This window comes from Dysidea avara, chromosome 4 (assembly GCF_963678975.1).
Source record: "Dysidea avara chromosome 4, odDysAvar1.4, whole genome shotgun sequence".
NCBI classification, from domain to species: domain Eukaryota; kingdom Metazoa; phylum Porifera; class Demospongiae; order Dictyoceratida; family Dysideidae; genus Dysidea; species Dysidea avara.
Window position 1 is genome coordinate 40,913,432 of NC_089275.1, and position 24,067 is coordinate 40,937,498.

At 37.8% G+C, this 24,067-nt stretch overlaps 2 protein-coding genes and 2 long non-coding RNA genes across 4 annotated transcripts in view; 1 reads left to right on the forward strand and 3 right to left on the reverse strand.

The window, feature by feature from the left end:
• LOC136252145 (ubiquitin-like modifier-activating enzyme 1) overlaps window positions 1–24,067 on the reverse strand; it is a 571,137-nt gene that overhangs the window by 227,764 nt on the left and 319,306 nt on the right. The window lies entirely within an intron of this gene.
• Window positions 11,875–24,067, reverse strand: part of LOC136252736 (uncharacterized) — a 28,238-nt gene continuing 16,045 nt past the window's right edge. The window contains exon 4 of the mRNA XM_066045304.1: window positions 11,875–12,002. Within this exon, the coding sequence (XP_065901376.1) occupies window positions 11,875–12,002 (128 nt within the window). The remainder of the gene's footprint in view (window positions 12,003–24,067) is intronic.
• Window positions 14,104–14,586, forward strand: LOC136252159 (uncharacterized). Its single transcript, XR_010699375.1, has 3 exons — window positions 14,104–14,195; window positions 14,255–14,437; window positions 14,491–14,586. It is a non-coding gene; the product is annotated as an uncharacterized lncRNA (long non-coding RNA).
• On the reverse strand, window positions 14,559–19,948 carry LOC136252162 (uncharacterized). Its single transcript, XR_010699377.1, has 3 exons — window positions 19,528–19,948; window positions 19,309–19,429; window positions 14,559–15,167 (listed from the first exon to the last, which is right to left on the reverse strand). It is a non-coding gene; the product is annotated as an uncharacterized lncRNA (long non-coding RNA).

Below are 24,067 nucleotides of genomic sequence, written 5' to 3' on the forward strand. Positions count from 1 at the left end.
CGGTGAGTAAGATGGCGTTTGTTGGTTTTAGATAGCTTCAACAGTTTCTGTGTTATGGAATTGTTTTACAAGGGAAGCATGCAATCCAGTTTACTGGATTATACATTTTTGGTGCTTGCATTTTATAAAACAGCTGTGGGTTTAAGGGTTAACACAATCTGAGCACAAATATGAATGTGGAACACATATATGTACAAATGTAGCAGCAATACACAACATAAAAATGATAGCACTTGTGAAGTGTTACTCTTTGCAGCTGTGCAGTATCTTTATAGCTATTGTTTTAAGGGTACTTTAGTGGCAGATTTTATGTGTAAATATACAGGCATCATATGGTCTCATATGGTACATCTTGATTGATGCCTGCAAATGGATGACTTAGTCATAAAGTTGAAGAACCTATATGTTTTAGTGTGGGTACCCTCTATGAACCAGACATCCTTTAGCCTGTACCAAACATTGAATCCACCATTACAGGTCATGCCTCTAGCGGGTTAGCATTTGATATAGCCCGTTACAGGCCTAAGCTGTTGATTACTAATTCTGGTACTATTTTGGAAATGCCCACTGTCTTGAACAAATCACTGGTGCCTACATTGTGAGATTACTCCTATAACTGTACTTTATTAAGCTTTGAAGATTCATAAAGACAGTTCACACCTCAACTGTACTTTATAACAATTGATGTTGCCCACGCAAAATTCATAAATAGTATTACATTAATGACAGTAGAACTGTTAATGGCCAGCAAGCCAACAGAAGGCAGTTTGCTGTAAATAGTAAAAAGTGTAAGATCTAATGTACCAATGGAAACTCTATACAGTTGAACTATTCTATGAATGCTATTTTTGAACTCTTCAAAACTTTAGACTTTATAAAAAAAATAAAATCACAATACTGTAACCTCCTAGAAATTTGTTGTACAGATCAGAGTTACACTCCTTCCTATTTGGATGAATTAGATAATAAATAAATAAATAAAATAAAATACAAACAAGTCACCCTGTAGAGAGTTCAGCTATGTACAACAAGTCACCCTTTAGAGGGTTCAGCTACATTAGAATTCACCCTGTATACAGTTCAGGTCACCCTGTAGGGGGTTCAGCAGAAAACGTTCACAAGATAGTTTTGTGTTTAATAATATCAACAAAAATATTTGAATTGAAACTATCCACAAATAAAAATTCAGCTCTTATACTGATCTCTTCCTCCTTTCTGCAGTAAAGAAAAAGACATGTATAGGAAGCTCCAAAGTCAGCCATATTTTTGGGGCTACACACTTTTTTACAGCTTGACTGTTTTGGCATAAATATCACTTCTTTTAGCAATTAATATACATACTTTAAAGCCAACCTACATAAAAACCAGGGTTTAAAAAATGTGAAATTCAATGTGGGAGCCAAGCGTGTACATAGGTTAATCGTAAATCTTTTAACAACAACAATATTTAGGTTGCTCTAGTACTTATTTACTATCAAGACACATGGTAGTGTGTTGTGTGGCCAAGAAAGCTGGTGCACCACACCGTGAGTATATTGACAGGATTAAAGAAAACAACTTTTTCACGCATGCATAGCTCCATGGTCTCTTCTCCAAAGCACACCGTTTTTGCATTATAGCTGTCCGCCAGGTAGGGTAGGCCACACAGAAAATTTGATTAAATTTGCAACAGCCATTTGTGAGTTATGGGCATTCAAAGTTTCATTTTAATTTCTTAATTTTTTTCTTCTTATGCCGTATGAGGGCTACGGTGCTTCAATTTATTTTGGCACACTTTGCAAAAATTGCTATAGAACACAAATGTGTAACTCAATTGCCTATATCTTTGGCACAAGTGAAGAGTGTGTAATGGTGGATTCACGTACCAAGTTTGCTGTGAATCTGAGGAATATCCAAGGAGTTATGAGCGTTTATTCACTTAAAAGACCAAACTTCTGTCGTCGTGGCTATATGGTAAACCGAGTATAGGAATAACTTGGAAATTGGTGTGTAAATAGGCTGATCATCGTAGCAGTGCATTTTGATAGTTTGAATAGCAATAGAGTCACAGTAACAAAGTTATAAAGCAAGAACCAAACAAGTGTAAAATCATGGGATTGAGATACTCTAATACAGCAGTCACCATGAGGTAAAAAAGGTGTGCAAAAAAATAATGTTGAAAAAACCTTACCAGAGTTCAAACCAGAGACCTCCATACCTAACACCTGCATCCTTAACCACTGAACCACTGCTACCTTGGCTGATCACCAGACTTAATTTCTGCTTTATAAATGTAATTTCTAGTTTAAATCTGCTCATGATCAAATGACTGTAATTTCATAGCTCTACCAATAGAAGTTCTAGATTGTTCTAGAATGTTCTATGCACAGTATGTTCTATTAGAAGTCCTCAAAATATGTGCACTCTATTAGAGTATTACAGTAATATTAACAAATATTGAATTAAGTCATGCAATGCAATACATTTATAAGTCTGTCTTCAATAATCATCATTGTGTCTGCATAGAAAAAGAAATGTGAGTAAAAACAAACCTCAAAGTCAGCCATAGGCTGGTTTTGGAGCCTTATAAAGTACAAAAAGAAGTGAAATACACACACAAAACAGCCAAGCTGTGAAAAAATGGTGCGGCCTTAAAAAGCCTGGGTGAAAAAAAGTTGTGAAATCAAAGGTGGTGGCCAAGAAATGGCTGCAATGATGTTAATGCTAAAAAATTTTAATAACGGCTGTGTGCATTGTTAGTATTAGCATTACTGCAGCCATTTCTTGGCTGCCACCTTTGATTTCACAACTTTTTTCACCCAGGCTTTTTAAGGCCGCACCATTTTTTCACATCTTGGCTGTTTTGTGTGTGGATAGAATTAAAGAGGACTCCACAATGTTTCTTTTTCTGTTCATGACAAATCTACTTTTCATGTAAGTGTCATAGAGGAGTGGACATTATTTATTGGTTCACAACAGTACTGCAGGAATAAACAAGTCCATCAAAAGTGGTTTGTTTATCACAAAAGGTAAAATCATACACAGTATGATAGTACTGTATAGTAGGGGGTTGGTAAGAAATCATATAGTTTTGTGGATTTTTGCATCTTAAAACAAGGCCTTGCAATAAGTTTTACCGAAAAAAAACCACCTGGAATGTATTGGTACTGTTATAATGATGCTGTACCTTGGGTAAATTAAGCGAAAAGTCGAATGTTTCGATGTACAGTGAGTTTTAAAAATTTCAAAATTCATCTTCATCTGCCTGCCTGCTGTAAGACGTGGTAGCGCTAGGTGTATGGCTCCAAAAATTTCAGACAGCCAAGGTAATGACAGTGGATTTACGAATCTGTTGTTCCGATTATGTTCTGTCCACTGCACCATGCTGTTTGCTTTCATCATTCATTCACTTCTCTGTTCTTCTTGAAGGATAATTAATAGTTACGGCGCTTAATAGTTGTGGCACTCGCTACAACCCAAATATGTAATTTAAATGAAGTGTGAATACGTGTACATAAGATGAGAGTGAACGGGTGTAGTACCCAAGGAGTTGTCTCCAGATGTAATTTATTGTATCACAATAAATTGAAGTTAACATGCATGCTGCAGATATTGTGATATAGCACTATAAGAACTTGCACATAATTGCTGTGACCTAAGTGCACGCTATAGCGTAAGAGTGCGCTATGATCTAAGCACATGAAGTACTGTTGAGATGGTTTCAAGTATTGTGTAATCAACAAACTGGTTTAACAGATTTGCGGTCACGTGACATGCCACGTCTAAGGCTCTTTGCAAGCCTTTCCATGCCCTCTGCAACCTACCTTTAAACATTTACCAGCTTGTTTTGGGGGTACATACCTCCAACCCTCAGTTGCACTTGCCTTTGTCAATACATAGTGTCTGTGTGCATGAGAGTACTCTTGTACTTTAATCTTGAAAGCATCTGCATACAATATACTGCTACATGTCAAAAATCATTGCAGGCTTATATACTACATATGTAACCTCTTTAGCTCTAATTGCAAGTTTACTCGTGCTTACCAATGCCTGTATGTATAGTACTTGGCTGTATTCATACTGTGAATACAACTGCATGTTGCTGCTGCTTATGGGCTTTTATATTTATGTTCTGCTTACATGCTTGCAAAAATGTATATCAGTATTTGCAGAGTCACTTAATGCTCACTAATATGTGTATACATTTGTTGCTGCATACGGGTAGCTGACACTCACATACAATCAATTGGCAGACCTACTGTGTACATGCCATGCATTCATGTCATATTAACACACTCCTTTATACTTATGCTATACCTACACACTCCTTGTAGTGAGGCGGATTAGCTATAAAATTGTGAGTTTTAGTGATAAAAGCACCAAATTTGGCACAGAGGTAGAGGATCACTTTACAAACAAATTAGGATATTGGGCCAATGCAGACCACGCCCCCTTCAATAGGTCCCGCTCCTTTACTGTGCCAACCAATAATTCAATAGTAATGATGCTATAAACAAAGAAAATGACGAAATGAACTTGAAATCTCTATAATATAATGCAGTATTATACTAAGTAACCTATTCTGGTATAGTCAGAATTGTGAAAATGTATTCTGTGTGTAGTGTTTCTACCAAAGACACTAGCTAGCCACTGTGACAGTAGAATTATAAAAACGATACTATAAATTTGTCATTTATGTTAATCATGTTTTCTTGTTTACATTATGTTTTCATGTAATTATGCACATATCAAATTAATTAATAATTCATCATATATACCTATTTTAATCAAATTTGGGTTTGTTGCCTAGTAATCAATTAAAATGGTAGCTTATTTTCGTCTTTCAACTCCTATCCATTGTAAGTGATCATATTATGCTGTAATCATGTGATTGCTTCACTTTTGCAGTAGCATGGTAATAAAATGCTAATCTTCATGCTTTTTGTGTAAGGTTCTAGATATTGCTTGAGTGTTACTTAATTAGAAACAACATGTGTATTGGTTGACACCAACGTACAAGTCCCATCAACTTCTACCAAATACCAAACTGTAACAAACTGGAAACTGTGTATTATCTGCCAAGAAGAAACCAAGGAATCACTGACACGTCCATCAAAATCCAAGAGAAAAGGATTTAGGCAGTGGTTACAGCTCACTAGCACAACAGTTAATTCGGTTTAATGAGCTTAACCAATTACCGTTTCAGTTAGAAAGACTAGGTGAAGGATGTGGAATAGAAATGGTGATGGTTACAAATCATGCTCAGTATCATCAGTTGTGTAGGCTCCAGTACAATAATACAAAATTACAAAGAGTAGAAAAGAAAACCCAAACATCAGAGAGCAAAGTACATTCTCTCTACACACACAGAGCAGAGGAGGTTACAAGGTGATCAGAAAAACGTTCAAAAAGACATATGCTTTTTTTGTGGACAACCTTCAGGCACTAGTGGTCTTCACAAAGCAGCTACATTCCAGCTGGATAACCGAGTAAGGAGCTGTTGAGGATAAAGAGCTGTTGGCCAAACTTAGCACTGCAGACATGGTGGCCCTGGAAGCCAAATATCATACAAAACGTTTAGTAAGCTTGTACAACCGTGCAAGAAAAGTCAAGGGAGACGGACACACAGATGAAATGGAAACAGTATCAGAAATTGCATTTGCTGAGCTGGTAATGTACATAGAGGAACAAATTGATGAAGAAAGGGCACCAGTTTTTAAACTCAGTGATCTTTCACAGAGCTCTACATATCACGAATGGAACAGCTTGGAATAAAAGCTAATGGAAGAGTGCATACCACACGACTCAAACAGCATCTTTTGGCTCAGTTTACTGATATGAGGGCTCAGAAAAAAGGGAGATATGTTCTAATGACATTTGAAGAAGATATCGGCCCTGCTTTGACCAAATCCTGTGAGTTTGATAGTTACAGTGATGCTATCCACCTTGCATGTGCAGCTAACATTGTTCGTAACCAAATGTTTGGGAAAGCTAAACTTTTTTTTGGGGTTTCCAGTTGGTTGTCAAAACGAGTCTGTTCCCCCCTTACTGCTAGCCTTAGTAAACATGATACTAAAAGGTCCCAATATCAAAGACCAAAGTGAAGACACAAATCCTGCGGCATTATCTATTGCTCAGCTGTTAAAATTCAACAGCATTAAACATAGACGAATGCAGGGGGCATCTCTCAATCTGTAACTGTGAGACACAGTACTGCACAGCTAGGAGACACCGCTTCCAACATACATTGGATTGATGTTACATGCTCACACATGCAAGAAAAAATTAGTAGACAGGCTTTACCACCTAGGTATGAGCATCTCCTATGATCGTGTCCTTAGCTTCTTTGCAACAATGAGATCAAGTGTTTGTAAACAATTCCACAGAGAGCAGGTTGTTTGTCCTCCCAAATTGCATGGCAGTGTTTTCACCACTGCAGCTGTAGATAATATAGACCACAATCCAAGCTCAACAACATCAAAGGAATCATTTCATGGCACAGGTATCTCTTTACTGCAGCATCTCACTTTTGATGGTGAAGGAGTGGATCGAAATATTGTTCTTGTAGGACAACAGATGGTTTCGTTGAAATCTGATGTTGGGCTTTTTTCACGACTCTACATTAGCTGTCAGACTAGAGATCGAAATTTAGAAGAGTTCTTCTGCCATGAAAATCAGGCTTATCCTCCAGCACTTTCTGACTGTGGTGAACTCCATCTAGGGACCAAAAGTGACTTATTGACATGCTTAAGGGAGTTGGAAGGTCATTCTGAAGAGACTCCAGTGACAACTTGCACAGTTCTTGATGGAGCTGCAATTGTGCAAATGCTGAAGCCTGGTTCTGCTAGTAACTTTGCTGAATATGCCTCTCAAATCTTCATTCCATATGTTTGTTCCAAGTTTCAGAATGCATCACGTGTTGATCTTGTTTGGGACAAGTACATGAAAGATACACTGAAAGGTACTACCAGAGCAAAACGTGGAAAAGGGATGCGGAGGCATGTAGTTGCTGAGGCACTGCTTCCAAGCAATTGGATGGACTTTTTGCATGTGGATAGTAACAAAACCGACCTGTTCAAATTTCTGTCTAATGCTCTATTGGATTCATTTAGTGTCAAGGAAAAACAACTTGTTGTTACTGATGGAGAACTTGTTTTAAGTAAGCCTCCACTGCAAGACCTTGACTCACTTTCCCCATGCAGTCATGAAGAGGCTGACACTTGCATGTTGTTGTGTGCAAACCATGCAGCACACAATGGTCATCACAAAATTCTCATTCAGACAGTAGATACAGATGTTGTGATACTAGCTGTTTATGTAGCCCAAGTGTTAGGTTCACAAGGTGAGCTCTGGTTAGCATTTGGAACTGGTAAGTAGTTTCGATACTTGTCAGCCATGGAATTGCAAATGTCCTTGGACCAGAGAAAGCGCAAGCACTCCCAATGTTTCATGCACTGACAGGATGTGATACTGTATCTAGCTTTGTTGGACATGGTAAAAAGAAAGCATGGAGCACCTGGAATGCACTGTCAGAGCTCACACATGCACTGTTAACATTATCTCATGCACCAAGTGAACCAACAGAAGATGTTCTCCACATTAAGAGGTTTGTCATCCTGCTGTATGACAGGAACAGCAAATGTGTAGATGTTGACAAAGCCAGAAAAAAACTTTTTGCAAAGAGAACTGCAGTGCAGCAGATCCCACCAACCAAAGCTGCTCTAGAACAGCATGTGAGAAGAGCTACATATCAGGGAGGCTATGTATGGGGACAGTAACTGGTAGCAGTTCTTTGATTACCTTCTCCCACTAATTGGGGCTGGATAAGGACAGAAGCGGGCTTGTATGAACCATACTGGACTACTCTTCCTGAAGCTTCCCAAGTTTACTCTGAGCTGTTATCATGCAAGTGTAAGAATGGTTGTGTGAAGAACTGTAAGTGCAAGAAGGCTGCTCTTGAATGCACAGCATTGTGTTCATGTGAAGGAGAGTGCTCACAAACTTGAAATCTGAAGTTAGCATTTTATGCCAAGTTTGTACACAGTTTGATTTTTGTAAACTATATTATGGAGATAACATTTTATGCCAAGTTTGTACAAGTTAGATTTTTGTAGCTACACTAGCTAAGTATCCATTGACTGTAGAGTCCATTAACTTATTATGTAAACTGCAAAGTTCACCCTGACTGTACGTACAGTAGATACTACAGAATGGGTATCAATTATGATTGAATAGAACCGAGATTCAGTATAAATCCTTTAACACTTCATGAATGGATAAAAGTTAATGAGTACATTTACATAATTGCATAAAATATGAATTTACAATAAATATATTGATGGTAAAATTTAACATCTAATATGTTGTTGCTCATAGTGTCCTCGGTAAAAAAACTACACACAGAGTGTTTCCCAATGTATATACTGCACCAAAATAGGTAAATTACATGTATATATTGCAATCCTACACTATATGGTAGAAAGATTTATTTTATTCTGTTATCTTCCTTGTTCGTTGTGTCATTTAATACTGAATTATTTCTTGGTGTGGAAAAGGGGCGGTAACCATCAAAAGGGGTGTGGTCTGCAATGGCCCAATATCTAGAATTGTTTGTAATGTAATTCGTGACATCTGTGCCAAATTTGGTGCTTTTATCACTAAATGCACAATTGTTATGAATTTTTCAGTTAACCCACCTCACTATTGGTACTCACAGGTTCTCAGGCTTAGTCCCTGCTGGTCCTGCAAAAACTCTGCTTAGTAAGATGCCTACCGCTATCAGTACACATACAGGCTCACTTTTTCTCATTTGATATTGTCATAATTTTCTATATACCATTGGGATGTGTCATACATTTCATGCATACCTGTGCTATGTGTGGTTATTATAACTAGCTACAATAATATTACTGTCTGTGTACTACCATAATTTTTATATGTGGAGTACGGCAAGCTCGGGAAACTTGGAGGAATTTGGGTAAATTAGATGCTAGTTATGTAGCTGTAATGCTTTGTTAATTGATGCCAATATTAATGTTCATGACATAGCTTGGTCTGTAATTTTGGTTGCTAGTGATCAATTGCTGCGATTTGATGCGTCTTAGCAGTTCGCCATCATCACTTGCAAATGCTATGTCCATTCATCTACCCTAGTTATGAAAGAACTAACTGCCCGCCCTATGATTTCCTCAGTTGCCCGTTATTCATCCAAACTCATCCTCTATATCACATATTATATGATCTATATATTGTCATGTCATGCTTGATCTCATGTAGATATAATCTTACTTGCTATCACAGCTTGGCTGTTTTTGTGTGGATTTCACTTGTTTTTGTACTTTATAAGGCCCCAAAACCAGCCTACGGCTGACTTTGAGGTTTGTTTTTACTCACATTTCTTCTTTTCTATGTAGATACAATGATGATTATTGAAGACAAACTTATAAATGTATTTCATTGCATGATTTAACTCAATATTTGATAATGTTATTGTAATACTCTAATAGAGTGCACATTTTTTGAGGAATTCTAATAGAACATACATAGAATGTTCTAGAACAAATTAGTACTTATATTGGTAGATCTATGAAAAATACAAATGTTTGATTATAAGCGGATTTCAACTAGAAATTTCATTTATAAAGCAGAAATTAAGTGAGGTGATCAACGAAGGTAGCAGTGGTTCAGTGGTTAAGGGTGAAGATGTTAGGTATGGAGATCCCTGGTTCGAACTCTGGTAATTATCTTTTTCAACATTATTTGCACACTGTTTTTATCCTGTGGTGACTACTCTATTAGAGTATCTCGATCCCGTGATTTTACACTTGCTTGATTTAGCTTTATAACTTTGTTGCTATGACTCAATTGCTATTCAAACTATCAAAAGACACTGCTACGATGATCAGCCTATTTACACACCAATTTTCAAGTTGTTTCTATGCTCAGTTTACCCTGTAGCCATGACAGAAGTTTGATCTTTTTTTGCATGAATAAATGCTCATAACTCCTTGAATATTCCTTAGATTCACAACAAACTTGGTACATGAATCCACCATTACACGCTCTTCATTTGTGCCAAAGATTGAGGCAATTGAGTTACACATTTGCATTTTATAGCAATTTTTTGCAAAGTGTGCGAAAAGAAATCAAAGCCCCCGTACGGCATAAGAAAAAAAACGAAGAAATTAAAATGAAATTTTGAACGACCATATCTCGTAAATGGCTGTTGCGAATTTAATCAAATTTGCTGTGTGGCATACCCTACCTGGGGGACAGCTATAATGCAAAAATGGCGTGCTTTGGAGAAGGGGTCATGGGGCTATACACGCATGAAAAAGCTGTTTTTTTTTCTTGCTGTTAATATACTCATGGTGTGGTCGCCAGCTTTTTTGGACACCCAACACACTATCGTGTGTCTTGATTTGATTTTTACTGTGTTTGTACTCTATCCCATTCTGCACTAGGGCTGAAATGGATAGTAGTTTTTACTATGTGGATATTCTGAACAAAATCTTTCCAGATATCCTACGAATAGTGACATCATCACTTGCCATAAAAGTATTGTATATTTTGTTGTGAACATGTTTGTTTTACTAGTACTTTACAATAAAATAGAAATAAACATAACACTTGAATGAAAATTAAGTTTGTAATAATGTTTAACTGGATCAAGGAAATGTTAACATAAAATTGCTTCAAATTATTAGAAACGGCATCAAATTACTTTCCAGATAGTAAATTATTATTCGGATATCTGTTTCAGCCCTATTCTGTACCTTGCAAAATATGCATAAAAAGTTTCTGCTTCTCTGATAACCAATGCACAAATTTGTGCCTATTATGCTGGCATTATGCTCAATGGCTTGGTTACCTATACAAATTATACTGACATAATCGGTGCAGGCCTAAGCTGTACAATGTGAAGGTGTCAGCACCCAGAAGACCTTCACCCACTATGCAAAACATGGACAGTTGGCATTTGTTTTCCCACTGAATACCAGGTATGCATTAATGTTAAAACTGGGCAATGAATAATGCTCCTTAAAACACTTTCATAGCAACTTATCAAAAAGCAATTCTGTAGTTATTGCCAAGGCATGTTGAAGCTATTGTGAGGCTGCTTTCTGGTCAGTACACTGTTAAAACAAAAGTGTTATGGTAACACCTTAGGTGTCATAATTATAGTGACTGTATTACACCTATGGTATGTGCAATGCAGTGATACCTAAGGTGTTACAAAAGCATTTCTTGTTCTAACAGTGTATTTTATGTGAGAAAGTGTAAACCTTCATGATACTTAATATACAATACTCTCATGCTATATCTACTGTAGCTAGCCATCTTTTACTACCATAACTACAGTAGGTAGTTGTAGCTACACATATATAAAATGATCACTACCAACCATGCTCTTAAACTATTAGAACACATGCACTGCTCTGTCCTTTTAGAGCACTCAAACACGCCTCTTAATGATCTAGCTGCAATCAACTGTAGTTATGCTATAGAAAACAAGACGTGGCAACCAAGCCTCTTAATTTATTGCATGGTTCACTGCAGATAAGCAGAGAGATCAAGATACCCTAATAAGCAGTAACAGACACATGTATTAATACGTAGCTATGCTACAGGTACATATAACAAAATAAGTTAACACATTAATGCAATAAAAAAATATTGGTATTTTAAAAATGAAGCAGGGATAAAATGTAGTGGAACAAGATACGTATATGAATGATGGTAGCTATGTGTTACAACATAAGTAGCTATGTAGGATAATCCATACATTTGTATGTTCACTGCCAATGTACAACATATACGTATGTTTTTCACACTAGCTAGAGTGCAACATTCCACATTTATTACAATTTTTGACTGGCTTAATTTCATTTTTCTTTAGTTCATTAAAAATTCACTGTAGAAGAATAGTAAACTCTGCACTATAGATTGCTCAACAGTGTATAGCATTTCTGAGTCATCTGTATCTGCTAATTTCTTGGCAGCAGTTGGCTCATCTTCAGTGTCTGTTACAATGATTAAACAAATAATCACCATAAAATAGCTTACTGTGGTTATCAGGGTTAGATCAGGGTGCATAATGCATTTTAACAGCATGCCATTCTGATTTTAATCAAATAGTATAATGTAGTCCATAGTACTGTTTAGTATGTTAAAACAGAGGTGTTCAGTTACACCCTGACAAAGGTGTTTATGGAACACCTACACCTTTAAAAGTGTACATATACACCCAGGGGTATTATATTACACCTATAATGTTATTGGATTGTAATAGGTGTAGTGAAGCATCTTTGGGGTGTATAAAAGGTGTTATTGTACACTCTATACTGATAAATTTGATTCATTTGAAATGAATTTCTTTTATGTAGGAATGTGTCTACACACCATATAGTGATGCTATAGGATTGTAAGCTCATGCAGTGTTGCTGATTTAGTTAAGTGCACAGTGAAGCTCAAACAATGCACTGAGCTCAGCATGCAGACGGACAGATCAGCAATACTATATCCACACTTAATCCATCAACGTACTGTAGCTTGCTAGATTGTGCATGTCAGTAACTGCTTTTACAAGTACTAATAGTGTTTGTACATTCTGTATGTTTGATTTTAGTGCGTATTAATAATAATTCAATTCTGTACAATTACATACATCTAAAATATAAATTACAGACTGTGCAAAAGGCAGAGGTCACAGATATGAGAACCATGAATGTGCGTGCACAGTCGATAAAGTAAATAATTCTGCGTGCCATACTAATTTGGCAGCCATAGGATTACAATCCATTATATAAGCATGGTACACTGTAATGTCACTGTCGATACAAGGCTATACACACATACCTTCCAGAACGCCAAAATATACCAAGAAATAATGCACTTGTCAATTTCATGCCCCATTCCCAGGCGTCCCCACGCCCCAGGTGGGGATTTGACATTGCTTCTTGTCCCCACCCCTGGGGCAATTGACAGTTGCCCAATTCACTGACCGATTTTCGGTAGCTGCATTTCTATCGTACTTGCTATAATTTTTATTACCTACAGGGCAGGTTTATTACTAGTCGCATGCATAAAATATGCGCTTAGTCATCCTTGAGGTGTTGTCAAATCCCCTACTATGGGAGTGGGGGATTTGACAGCCGATTTTGCCCCATAGTGGGGAATTTGACACCACGATTTGTCAAATCCCCTGTATTCCCCCACCCTCCCCAGGGGTGGGGCATGAAATTGACAAGTGTATAAGTGATGACTTGACGATCCAATTGTGTTCCATATTGAACGCCCAGCTTTTGAACGGCAGTGTGCATTATATAGCGTGTACCAGGTGCAAGACCAGGTGCCTTGCCAGGTGCACAATATCAGTAATATGGCCACCGAAAGAAACAGTTGAGACGATAACGTGCGAGCAGCTTTCGATATAGTAAAGAAATGTACCAAAATTTAACAGCATCGACGGTGGGAATGTGGAAGATGACTTGTACCCGGCTGCAGCGGCTGTCAGTGCTTGGCTCCCAGAGTGGGAAAAGGTGAGTAACGGCCCGGAAACCTTGACGTGAATAATACATGATCTATTTATAGTCAAGAAGCAGCTGTGAAGAAAGAACTGGTGACGATTAGAAGTGTTCACTTCTGAACAGCGTAATGAGACTGGTATCTTCAGTAGAACTGTATACATTCTCTGACAATGTTAGAGGCCATTTCCACTGGTTTGATAACTGGCAGGGCAGATAGGAGATAGCTCAGATGCCAAGAACATGCATCATTGGACATCCAAAGTCAGAGGCTTACGGTGTGTCAGAAGCTGGTTCAAAAGCACCCAGCTAGGTCCTGGATGACAATGGACAGTGGACTTGTGTCAGTATGTTGTTAAGTGTAAAACCTTGATATACTGGTTTATTTTAGAGATTAAGAATTCAGAGGAGGGTGTAGCAAACAAATTGATCAAAGTATCAGTAATGAACCAACTAAAAAACTTGAGAATGGAGTCCAACGACAATGGATTGGAAATTTCTGATGGCTGAGTATGATGACACTATTCAGTCCATGAAGGGTGACTATTAAAAGAGGGTGGCAAAGGAACTATACAATTCAAAGATAAGTGGATTTAATGCTACTGAACGCCTGGCTTTAATAGCGACTGAATGTCCACTTTTGTCAGAGGTCGTTAATCAAAATTCCCCTCTTAGCAGTCAAGTACTTGGGTAAGTGTACCATAATAATTTGTTATAGTTTGAAAATTATGTTTTCTTTTGATATATAGATACAAAACAAGTTTAAAGCAACTGTTCCAATTGACGACAATATAAAGGACTTCATTTTTATCAACTGGCTTATGTGGAGAACAAAATTGATGTCAACAGTTTAGTGTAAGACCAGGCCATACTTTAAGAAGCTATTGGGACTTCTTGGTGAATGTAGCTAATGATTTTTGTCCACCCAGATGGTAAGTAACAATTAAGACTACTGAATGTATGTAACAAGTCTTATTTTTCTCAGATGTTAGTGATTGTGTACTTGGAAGCTGATTTGTCATCTGTTACATCCAAGACGGTTTGCAAGGATAGTGTTTTACTTAAGAATTTTGAGGTATGTTTACCTGTAGTGTACATTCACAAAGTTATATTTGGTTGACATATAAAATCTCTAATAGTTTCACTGCAATGAAGCATTAATTACATATTAGCATATAAATTCGCAACTCTAGACAGGCTGTCAATATCAGTAGTGCTTCTTGGCATCCAAAATCAATAATAGTCCAGTACTACTGTACGGTGGGAGAAAATTTTGGCAAATTTGGCAAAATGATTTTGATTCGCCAAAAAATGCAATATGACACAACTATTCACCAACATATTATCCACCAAATTCCTTCTCGGGTAAAATCACCAAAATTTTGTATTGTGCGGTATACGGCCAAGAATAGTTCCTTTAAATATGTACCTATTGGCGTGCTTGTTATGTGTTATATATTTTTATTCTTTTATTTGCAGTGATGTGATGTCAATGTAGACTCTGTGCAGTTTCGAATTGTCAGTCAGAACCATTTCTGGTTATTACTGGACGTGATCCTGAAGATGAGGGTAGCTGAGTCTTCCATCACTAGTTCCATTCCAGCACTAAGTGTTTAATCTCAAAGATGAGTAGCTGTTGCAACTGGAGACTGTTATTCCAATCTGGAGAAAATGTGTATAGAAAAGTAAACTCTTATGAAATGAGGTTTATACATTATGTATAGCAGTTTTCAATGCTTGTACTTTTAATATCACCCTAATAAAATTGTAAGACTACTGAACACTGCTAAAGAGCTTATTGAAACATCCAGGGGTGTTATGTATACCACCTTAAAGTTTATTGGAACACCGTTGGTGAGTGTTACCGAAACTCCTTTAAGGGTGTACTGGGACACCCTAAGAGGAGCCTGACAACAATTGTAGATAAAACACCTCAAGGGGTGTTTAATAAAGAATCTTTTTTTAACAGGGTATGGTTTGCCCCAAAAGTGGTGGGTGCTGCACAAAACCATCATACGTAGAAACATGACACACAATGAAAATCACTTTAAAAGAATAGCCTTTGTGTATCTAACTTCAAATTCAGCATTTAAAAAAAAACAAAAAAACAACAACAACAACAACAACAACAACAAGAAAACACTCACAGATGGCCACATATTGAATTTAAAAGAATCGTCAAAACCTTTATTTTCATCTGCTTGCTTCACTGCCTGCCTGACCACAGTTGCAAGGCTGGCCACAAAACTATTTTAAGTGCTTAAGCCACTGTAGGTGTAGTAGATACTGCATGCTTAGCTGCACTTATAGTCAAGTATAAAATGATAGCTGATCCAACCATGATCAGAACATGTGCCTTGCACCTAATGATCAGTGTACTCTGTGACCATGCCCCATAGTGATCTAGCTGCAATCAGCTGCAGTTTTGCCGCAGAATACTAGACATGGAAACCATGTCCCGTACTCTATTACATAATTCATTCGAGACAAGCAGGGAGATTGAATTGCGGTTACAGCCACAGGTGTATATGCTATAACAAAAAAGTTGACAACCTAGTACAATTAAAAAATCTATTAATTCAAAAAATTTAATGACGTAGAGATGACCCAGTCTGAGAAAACCGGTCTTATCGCCCATGTCAGCAGATTCAAATTTTCACCCAGGACACAAAGCTACATGAATAAACTATCTCATTCCACAAAAAAAATCAGTTAGACTTGAGTGGTCTGGTTTTGCTGGCTGCTTTTCCCAAGCCAAGTAGCGATCTATACGTGTGGTGTTGGGCCTTAATGGAGCTCTGGTCAACCTGGGGATAACTGCATGTGGCTGTACAGCTCTGTGGTGTTGAATAAGTACCTCTGCTGTAAATTTCCTTTCATTTTAGCCAATTTTGAGACCTGAATGGCCCAAAACTTGATGTAAGTCATCCCTACACCTTCCTTTTCAATTTTTGAACACCATCTTGCCCACCTTCCAGGCTCCCCGCATCCCACCCCTTTTGCAGCTCACCTGATACGGTTTAAAAACTATCTAAAATGGTGAGAAACATAGTTGTTGGCTACTTGCACAGTGAATGCTCTGGAAGGTAAGGAATTGGTGTACAACATGTGAAAATTTGGTTCACATATCTTCAACCATTGGCATTTCACTAAATACTTAAAACTGGCGTTTCTCAATACCTTTATATAGGTGATAAGACTGGTTTTCCCAGACTGGGTCACATAATATATGAATGATGGACAACATGGCTATATGGAACAAATTGATGTTATGCTACTACTAAAAACCAGGCACCCATGCTGCTAATAGTATTCCATTCTAACTAAATAAGCAATTAATCAACCATATATACTTTAGTTTATATTCGTGCTATTGATATTAATGATTTAGTTAGATAATTATACTGTAATTTTAGTGTATTGTTGTAATTCATGAATTATTTGGTAATTCGGTAATTATGTTGCTATGTACTGCTAAGAGCGTGTAACTATAACAAAACACTTTAGATCACAAATTATGCACAGAAGTATCTTCTCAACTGGTTTATAGTACCTATTATGTTCTCTCATGTGAACTGTACAGAAAAAACCTCTAGGCAGCCCTTCATCCTCATTACAGGTAACGCCCCCATTTCAACTCAAAGGATACACTGCCTCTGGTAGCCTAAGAGGCCTTCACATTGTTTTAAACGTCTTATAAAACCAAAAGAGAAGACCATTCATGAAGTATATGAATAGTCACCATACCTGTATTTCAGACTGCCGAGAAGAAACCACATCAGAGCAAAGTTTGTATGTGTGAAAGTTTAATACAGACTTAATTTAGCTTTTATTTCTTACATCCTGGCTGCTTTTTACCATATAATGTTTTTGCTTACATTGGTGCGTACAGACAAACAAACATAGGTAGATAGGTAGGTATACATACACATTTTTATGAAAAAAGTCAGTAAACCAGGCAAATGCCCACAGCCAGCCAAAGTGATTTAAAAATCCCTACTTCAACAGATGGTGGTAACATGCCAATGTAGGGATTTTCCCACATAGCCATGTTGTAATATACGTAGCTACTATCCTGTTGCTCTACTTTTATGCTGGAACCCCAGTTCTACTAGTGCCATATAGGTTTATTAATATGTGACCGGATTTGCAAAAAGGTACCTTTTTCACACACAAATTTTGACCCATTTTTTGAACTTTAAAGCTTCATAAAATTTTGATCATGGCATATAATTGCTTGAAATTTTCAATGAATGTAGCTACAGTATCTGGCTACATTTTGATACTAAGAGAAAGTTAATCAGTATAAGGCATCAAGTGTTACATCATTTTGTTTGCTGGTATGTCAAATGTGTGGAAAAGGTACCTTTTCGAAAATCCGGTCACATATACGAAATATTACTGGTCACCTCTTTAACAAGACCACAGGCCAATATCAGCTAAAATGTACTTTATGGCCTCATTATTAAGCCACCATGTAGTAGATTCCAATATTTTGGTTCCATAGATAAGGCTTCATTGTAATTCTAGTTTGCCATTTTAATTGGGCTTGTCTCCAAAGCTGGCTGCAGGGTGCGTGTAGGCACACTTCTGATTTTCTGAAATTACTACAATTGTGGAGAGAAGGACCACATTGCAATCACTTGTCTGGCAAATCTGACAAAGCCAAAATGTTCTGTAGGGGTGAGCAGCAGCTACCAGCATGTAGAGAATCTGGTTTAAGGAGGACAGTACTTCAAAGGGGATGCGGTCACCATCAGATATACTAATGGTGACACTGTGTTGTATCCTTGGAGATGAAGGCTGATGGACTACCATTGAGTGTGGAGGCAGCAGTGTCTAAGACACTTCCTGTACCAGTGTTGTTTGTCAAAATTAGACCAATTACTGGTGATAGCCCATCCCCCAGTACCTAGTACACAGTGTCTAATGGTTGTGACTAGGGATCAGGACCTCAGACAAACAGAATACTCTACTAGTAGAGAGAGTGAGCAGCAGTGTGGGGTGCAACCAAGTCCAGTGTTCCCTGAAGAGGAGGAGGAACCCTTTGTAGGCAGTGAGTTTGAAAATGAACTGTTTTTGTCTATCTGAGAAAGACATAAGAAAACCAGAAGCCAGAAGCATACAGAGTGCCAACAATATCAAAAAACTGTACAGCAGGTCTCCATACTGTATGCCACTTGGTATATCAGGAGATGACTTGAGGAGACTACAGTGATGCTTTGACTAAATCATGTTAGTTTGTAACTATTACTATCCCCCAATAGATTCATACTACTAGAGAGATGGGCTACACTACCACCAATAAAAGCCACCTTTAGGAGCCATAGACCATGATCAATGATAAACTCTCATGTGTACAATATTTGCCCGTTTTGAATATAAACAATCAATTAGCATATCATGTGACTACCATACCCATGCACAGACTGCTTGCTAACAAAGTTTCTAGTAACAGTGGAGATTGTATAACATTTGAATGCAGCATGTTAAATTAAAAGTTCAGTGATTGTATCCTTCTCAAGATCCGGCTCCAGAGAAATGATTGTGCCAGTAAATTACCCCTCAGTGAGAAGCATAATGATTATGTAGCTTGTTGGTTTAGCAAAGTACATTTACAACAATGCAAATTGGTCATTTGACTGCTCACCTTTGCTGCAACTATACAGCTTGCCCACCTATACCTGTGTAGACATGTGTACATGCAAGTTGCAGTCTTGCATAACCCTTTCACTGCCACAACCGCCATATGGCGGTTTGCAATTATAAACACCCATAGCATCACATTCTAAATGTTCTGTACCTTCAGTCGAGCGTTTTAGTAGCACCTGCGCTTATCCTGTAGTGGGCATGCCCTTAAGTGAATGAGAACAGGGATAACCGGTCTCTCGCACTCTCCCGGTCTCTCCTCACATCAATTACATCTGTAACAAGGCAAATTGACTCCTTGGATTCTTAACAAGAAATCTTCACAATGCACCATCAGAAATTAAAGAGCACATCTACAAACAATTGCTCTTACCATCATTAGAATACTGCTCAACCATCTGGGACCCCATCATCACACTAGTATTAGTAAACTAGAAATGATTCAACACCGCGCTGCTCGTTTCGTTTTGAACAAACTCTGGCACAGATCTAACCAAAACCATGATAGCATCACAGACATGTTAACCAGTCTTGAATGGCCTACACTTCAAAACAGAAGAACAATTGCTAGACTCACCTTCCTATTCAAGATTGTCAGGAACTTACTAGCAATACCTGATCATTGCTTACCGTCACCAACTCCAGTGTCCTCCATCCGTGCTCAACATCCTTTCAAGCTAACTCAATTGCAAACAAGAGTTGATGTGTACAAATACTCCTTCCTCCCTCGAACAATTATTCAATGGAACTCCCTTCAAATTCCTAACATCGACACAATAGATCTTGAAACATTTAAGAACACTGTAAGTAATATAATATAATATGTGATTGTAATGCTCATTAGCGTGTTGCCCCTAGTGGGCTTTGCTAATTAACAATAATAATAATAATAATGCGGGGTTGGATGATGCAATCGCATATTTTCGGAACATTGATAACAAGCACTGTAGACGATTCTTTGATATGATAATGGCAATACTAATAAAGAGAAACAGTAAGGAGAGAGATTATATAGGTTGGAGTGGCTATGTTGCTACTTTTGTACGCCTCAAAACAGTGACCTTGTGCTTGTATGCGCATGTGCACTTGCTCAAATGTTGGAAAACCAGACTTACAGATAATTGCTTCAACTGTAAACTGGTTAGTGATGTTTATTGTGTTATTATAAACAATGCTAGCCTGTAAAGTAGTGAAATTTCACGTTTGGTTTTGAAAAGATCGATTTTCATACTTTAAAGTTATATAATGGATTTGTGGTTGCTCTTGTGTAAACAACAACGTCATAATCGAATTCCTTGTTCCATAGCAAGTAAATTGATATATAGTTTTATAGGATTATATGGTATGGTGTGTAAGTTATAGCAATTTAGAAACAGTAGTTTGGAGCCTCTACAAATGTGATGGTGAAGGGGATAAACGCTTATAGCAACTGTGCATTTACACAAGTAGATTTTTAAAGTATACATGTGTTGTTGCACCACGCGTGTGTGAAGGGTGTATAATTACTGTACTCTAATAGAATTTCAAGTATCGACTAGGTGATATGCATGCGTATGAGCCTCACATGTAATATAGATTGTTTTGAAAATAATGAGATTGTATGAACTTAATTCTACAGGTGGATTTAACATTTTAGAATTATGATCGTGATGTGTGGGAAATACGTAAAATTTGTTGAAATTATAGCTTGCTGTGTCCTAAATGAACTGACCCATGGCACAGGACTGAATACTTGGTGATATAATTCACAACTATTTCATGGCAGCTGGAACAGAAACAAGTTTCAGAACCAGTCAATAGTTTTTGCTAAAGCTAAACACATCTTCACACAACTTACTGTAATGCAAAACCATGTCCACATCATTGTACAATACTTTGTTGCATTCTTTTTATATCAACACTTTTCACAATCGTATAGCTAATATTATCTAATCAAAAACAGCCAAGCTGTAAAAAAAGGTGCGGCCCCCAAAAAGGCCATGGTGAAAAAAGATGTGAAATCCAAGGTGGCGGCCAAGAAATGGCTGTGATGGTAGGTTAATGGTTACATTTTAATAACGACAATTCAGGTGAATTTTGTGCCACCAAATTCACCTGAATTGTCGTTATTAAAATGTAACCATTAACCTACCATCACAGCCATTTCTTGGCCGCCACCTTGGATTTCACATCTTTTTTCACCATGGCCTTTTTGGGGGCCGCACCTTTTTTTACAGCTTGGCTGTTTTTGATTAGATATCACTTCTTTTTGTATTTGTATACTGCAAAGCCGGCCTATGGCTGGCTTTGGGGCTTTTTTAACCCATGTGTTTTTTTCTTTACCACAGGAAGAAGAAAAGAACTTAAAGAAGATTTTTAATGCTTCAATTGTTTTTGATTTTATTAGTAATTATACAAATTATATACATATATTTATTACATGCCCATTATTCCCCACAGGATATTTTTTTGCAGTTGATCTCTCTACTGGGTGACTTGAAATGTAGCTGAACTATATACAGGATGGTTTCTTTGTAGCTGAACTCTCTACAAGGTGACCTCTTCTAGCTGGTCTCTCTACAGGGTGATTTGTTTCTAGCTGAACTCTCTACAGGTGATTTGTCTTCAGCTAAACTCTCTACAAGGTGGTTTGTTTGTAGCTGAACTCTCTACATGATGGTTTCTTTGTAGCTGAACTCTCTACAAGGTGACTTCGTCTAGCTGAACTCTCTACAGGGTGATTTTTTTTTGTAGCTGAACTCTCTACAGGGTGATTTGTTTGCAGCTGAACTCTCTACATGATGGTTCCTTTGTAGCTGAACTCTCTACAAGGTGACTTCGTCCAGCTGATCTCTCTACGGGGTGATTTGTTTCTAGCTGAACTCTCTACAGGTGATTTGTTTGCAGCTAAACTCTCTACATGATGGTTCCTTTGTAGCTGAACTCTCTACAAGGTGACTTCGTCCAGCTGATCTCTCTATGGGGTGATTTGTTTTTAGCTGAACTCTCTACAGGGTGATTTGTTTGCAGCTGAACTCTCTACATGATGGTTCCTTTGTAGCTGAACTCTCTACAAGGTGACTTCGTCCAGCTGATCTCTCTACGGGGTGATTTGTTTCTAGCTGAACTCTCTACAGGTGATTTGTTTGCAGCTAAACTCTCTACATGGTGCTTTCTTTGTAGCTGAACTCCCTACATGATGGTTTCGTTGTAGCTGAACTCTCTACAAGGTAATTTCTTCTCTACAGGGTGATTTGTTGTAGTTGAATTCTCTACAAGGTGGTTTGTTTGAGGCTGAACTCTCTACATGGTGGTTTCTTTGTAGCTGAACTCTCTACAGAGTGACTTGTTTGCAGCTGAACTCTCTACATAATGGTTTCTTTGTAACTGAACACTCTACAAGGTGACTTCTTCTAGCTGATCTTTCTACAGGGTGAATTGTTGTAGCTGAACTATCTACAAGGTAACTTCTTCTAGCTGATCTCTCTACAGGGTGATTTGTTTGTAACTGAACTCTCTGCATGATGGTTTCTTTGTAGCTGAACTCTCTACGAGGTGACTTCTTCTAGCTGATCCCTCTACAGGGGGATTTACTTGTAGCTGAACTCTCTACAAGTGATTTATTTACAGCTGAACTCTTTATGTGGTGGTTTCTTTGTAGCTGAACTCTCTACAAGGTGACCTCTTCTAGCTGATCTCTCTACAGGATGATTTGTTTCTAGCTGAACTCTCTACAGGTGATTTTTTGCAGCTAAACACTCTACATGGTGGTTTCTTTGTAGCTGAACTCTGTACATGATGGTTTCTTTGTAGCTGAACTCTTTACAAGGTGACTTCTTCTAGCTGAACTCTCTATGGGGTAATTTCTTTGTAGCTGAACTCTCTATATGATGGTTTCTTTGTAACTGAACTCTCTACAAGGTAACTTCTTCTAGCTGATCTTTCTACTGGGTGATTTGTTTGCAGCTGAACTCTCTACATGGTGGTTTCTTTGTTGCTGAACTCTCTACAAGGTGAATTCTTCTACCTGATCTCTCTACAGGGTAATTTGTTTGTAACTGAACTCTGTACAAGTGCGTTTTTGTGGGTGATCTCACTGCAGGTTGATTTGTTTGCAGCTGAACTCACTAAAGGGTGATTTTGCTTGTAGCTGAACTCCTTGCATTGTGTCTAGTTTCTAGCTGATCTCTCTACAGGGTGATTTGTTTGTAGTTGATCTCTCTACAAGTTGATTTGTGTGTAGCTGATCTCTCTGCAGGTTGATTAATTTGTAGCCAATCTCTCTACAAGGTAATTTGTTTGTAACTGAACTGTCTATAAGGTGATTTATTTGTAGCTGATCTCTCTGCAGGTTGATTTGTTTTAGCTGAACTCTCTACAGGGTGATTTACTTGTAGCTGAACTCCTTACATTGTGTCTAGTTTCTAGCTGATCTCTCTACAGGGTGATTTGTGTGTAGCTGATCTTTCTACAGGTTGATTTGTTTTTAGCCGATCTCTCTACAGGGTAATTTGTTTGTAGCTGAACTCTGTACAAGGTGCTTTTTTTGTAGGTGATCTCACTGCAGGTTGATTTGTTTGTAGCTGAACTCACTAAAGGGTGATTTGCTTGTAACTGAACTCCTTACATTGTGTCTAGTTTCTAGCTGATCTCTCTACAGGGTGATTTGTTTGTAACTAATCTCTCTACAAGTTGATTTGAGTGTAGCTGATCTCTCTGCAGGTTGATTAATTTGTAGCCGATCTCTCTACAAGGTAATTTGTTTGCAGCTGAACTCTCTATAAGGTGATTCGTTTGCAGCTGAACTCTCTACATGGTGGTTTCTTTGTTGCTGAACTCTCTACAGGGTGTTTTGCTTGTAGCTGAACTCTCTACAGGGTGATTTGTTTCTAGCTTATCTCTCTACAGGGTGATTTTTTTGTGTAGCTGACCTC